The sequence below is a fragment of the Pisolithus orientalis genome (genome assembly GCF_024613125.1).
Source record: "Pisolithus orientalis strain OTSU chromosome Unknown F5J12scaffold_70, whole genome shotgun sequence".
Taxonomy (NCBI): Eukaryota; Fungi; Basidiomycota; class Agaricomycetes; order Boletales; family Pisolithaceae; genus Pisolithus; species Pisolithus orientalis.
This window is the reverse complement of record NW_026260851.1, coordinates 38,971-42,230: the sequence shown is the minus strand read 5'-3', so window position 1 is coordinate 42,230 and position 3,260 is coordinate 38,971. Positions and strand designations below refer to the sequence as shown.

Below are 3,260 nucleotides of genomic sequence, written 5' to 3'. Positions count from 1 at the left end.
CCTGGACCTAGCTAGGGGACTCTGTATTATGGAGCACTGTGGAGAGCTCCACAGCACAAAGTGATCTAATGATGTCAGGAGTGCCCAACATAGTGGTTACCACCTTGGCCACACAGTTTTGGACCATCTTTTGATTACACACACCACCTTGCTGTCAGGGACAAAGGGTTGGGTAAATCTGCTGAATCACCTGTACATCTGGTATGTCATAGTAAAATTACAAAATGCGACGGTAACAGTGATAGAGCAGAGAACATCATAGTTCCATGAAGAGTAACTCAACGATCGAACGAGTGCGGATTGTCAGCAACGTTAAACCACTTATCGTCTCGCTCCAGAGCTGCAGGTGGAATATCGGCAAGGGCCCTGGCAATGCCTCTGTCGTCAACTGCACTCATCCCAACTAGAGAAATGATCTCGTCGAGGACGGCGTCGCGACCCGGGATTATATAGTCTCGACTCATGATCTTCCGCTGAGCGTCACGCTGTGTTGTCGACGTATAGTATGCGTTGAAAGCCAAACTAATGGCTCCACGGGAAAGCTTCTTTTCGTTGTTGTTAGCAGTGAGTGCGAATAATATCTCCAAGATGTGGACCAGATCGACAACATAAGCCATGAACTTGCGATGCACCTCCGGTCTAAGGAGAAAGTTATTCGTAGGGAATACTGAATATCGTGTCACCCACAGTCGCTGATACGTCTCATGAACCCATTGTGCAAGGCCCAATCCCGCTTTAAACGGCAAAATTATAGGCACAGCAAGCAAGAGGGGAGCCCCTAGCCTTGATGTGTGACTTCTCATAAATGTGATGTATGATGGCTTACACAGCAATACTTACTCGCATATGTTGCTGGTAGTATCAGTATGAGGGAGAGGTGGAGCCGACGAGTCAATAGTCTCCACCAGTTTTATCATCAGCGCTCGAAATTTAGTACTATAGAGATACTGCGGGACAGGCATCACCAAGTGGTCACTGCAGTGGTAATTGAGTCACGCTCACTTGAGATGGGTCATTGAAATTCCAGACGGATACGATGTCGGTATGAATAACGGCAAGGCATTCAAGAATCGTATGATCCCCAAAATTGGCACCAGAAGTCAGTGCTCTCCAATATCCTTCAAAACATGGGTATCAATGTTTCGCACGTTGCGAACCATACAAGATTGCTTACTCTGCTTGCCGACACTACAAGAAAACAGCCTCAGGTCGTGATATGCAAACAAGTAAGCGCAACTCACGTTATCGATCCCTCGATCTTCAACCTTGGCGACACTCTCTGTGCCATTTGAGTCACGACCGAAACTGGGGATGGCGTGCCCAGCTGAGACCCAAAAGTTGCGACAACCTTCTTATGAGTGAGCTCAATCAATTCCTCAAGCCCTTGCCTATGCTCGCCGAACTCTAACAACACAAGGTAGAACCATGGAACGGAGTCCAAATAAATTAAACCCACCACAGCTAACTGTGAGATGTGTTAGGTTTGAGTTTCCGGTGAAGAGCTGGATGGGCTTGATGCAATGCTGTTCCAAGTATTCTTCTGCAGCTGAACCAAATTTGTCCACTCCCTGCAGTTGAAAGCTATCCAGGAGCCTGTCGTATTTCGTGAATACCACTATAGTCGGAACTAACGGCAATCAAGAGCTTGGAAGATGCCACCAAAGTGTGGATTTGCTTACTGTCCCCGATAGTACCCATATCTTCTTGCAAGAGCCTCTCCGCGCATCCTTCTGTAAGGCGTTCGCCATTAGATACGAGGGGCGTTTGGAAGCACAGCCTACGACCTAACTGTCCGTCAGGGTCTTATGATTATCTTGGATCTACTTGCCAGACTGCATGCAATTGATCTTTGATATGTAGCTGATTTTTACGGTTCTCTACGAACTTCTTCACACTGCTATAGTTGTTGTGTTCCGCCGGTTCGAAACCCTTGCTGTCATGTAAGACAAACCGGTCGTTCTGCCACGAAGTGAGTTCTTTGCCAATATCAGCTTCACCTGGCTTGTCGTCCTTAGCGACCTGGGAATTTCATGAACAAAGAGCATGCACATGCTCTCGGTTACTCAACTGCCTCCTCGATTCCAAAGGCTTGGCGAATCAATGTAGATTTCCCGACACCAGACTAAAATGATATCATCGTCAAACATGGACTTTGGGCACCGGCCAATGTTCACCACCTGCCCGATTACCAGTACCCGAAAACTAGTATAGATGTGTCAGATATTTGTGCAATGGTATGTTGGACTTACTCACCGAGGGCACTCTTTAAGGAGGTCCTCAGTGGTAGGACGTAGGACACCGGTGTTCGTAGGCGCGGAATCACCCTGTGGATGCTGCATGAGAACCCTTCAAGGCTCCATCCATTTGCACATACGACCGGGGTGCTACAGGGTGAGAGTCCAATGGTGATGTCCAATTTGTTGCGCACTGTCTGAAACTCTACGAGCGTTTAAATGAAACATGGGAGAGAAGGGGCTAGTTTCCTTCCGACTTACTCTGCTCCCTCGAATTAGACAGCACATCATTGACGTTGATCCGGACGACCTTGACGACTGGAATGACTTTGGAATACCACTTTTTCTTATGAACGGAAAAAGAGAAGGCTTCGCCTTCAACGGTACTATTGGGTACGAAGAACCTGAGGAATGGCAAGCGTGTCACATAGACACTCTTACAGAGGTTGAGGGAATTCTTCCCGAAAGAGATTTTTACTTCGTGGACGAATACTGCGTCGACAACTGGGGAGGATGACCTCGATAAATTCAATATGATCCTCCAACATCTGGAGCTCGATATCTGTCCTATCGGTGTTAGTCTGCACAACCATGGGGAATCGAAGTTCGAACGTCGTACATGAAATTTGCAGCGGCTGAGCTATAGACATGGTAAGAGGTCAATGTAAGCCTAGGTACAGAGTTGCCTAGTGGCAGGCAGTTGAAGGAAGCCGTTTAGGCCTATCAGGCGTGCACGCCAGACGGTAGACACGAGGCTGAGTGTACGATATCAGGATGATGTAACATGGGAAGTGCCGTCCGCATCGGCGCTAACCTTGCTTGCCAAATATGACTTGGTTCGAAAAATTTGCAGGTGGCGATGCCGTGGGAACGTCCTTAAAAGGAAAAGCCGCCCTCGGGCGGGTGGGCGGGGAGGGGGTTCGAGTGTTCGAGTGGGCCCTGCCGGGCATCGCAATGTCAGGGCTCCAGCGGGATGGCTCAGGAGGGTGCCGAGGCACTCTGTTCACGTCCTACACATGTTTATCT

The 3,260-nt window shown here is 48.6% G+C and overlaps 1 protein-coding gene across 1 annotated transcript; it reads right to left on the bottom strand.

Annotated features, from left to right (window-relative positions):
- Positions 1 to 278: 278 nt before the first annotated feature.
- Positions 279 to 2,884, bottom strand: F5J12DRAFT_898167 (uncharacterized protein; the record flags this gene model as incomplete). Its single annotated transcript, XM_051748087.1, has 15 exons — positions 279 to 639; positions 688 to 783; positions 841 to 947; positions 1,003 to 1,118; positions 1,175 to 1,188; positions 1,242 to 1,404; positions 1,457 to 1,627; positions 1,680 to 1,777; positions 1,886 to 2,019; positions 2,069 to 2,122; positions 2,178 to 2,202; positions 2,254 to 2,324; positions 2,375 to 2,439; positions 2,496 to 2,620; positions 2,676 to 2,884. 15 exons carry the CDS (start codon positions 2,882 to 2,884, stop codon positions 279 to 281), a joined length of 1,809 nt encoding a protein of 602 aa, XP_051594835.1.
- Between the last annotated feature and the right edge of the window lie 376 nt (positions 2,885 to 3,260).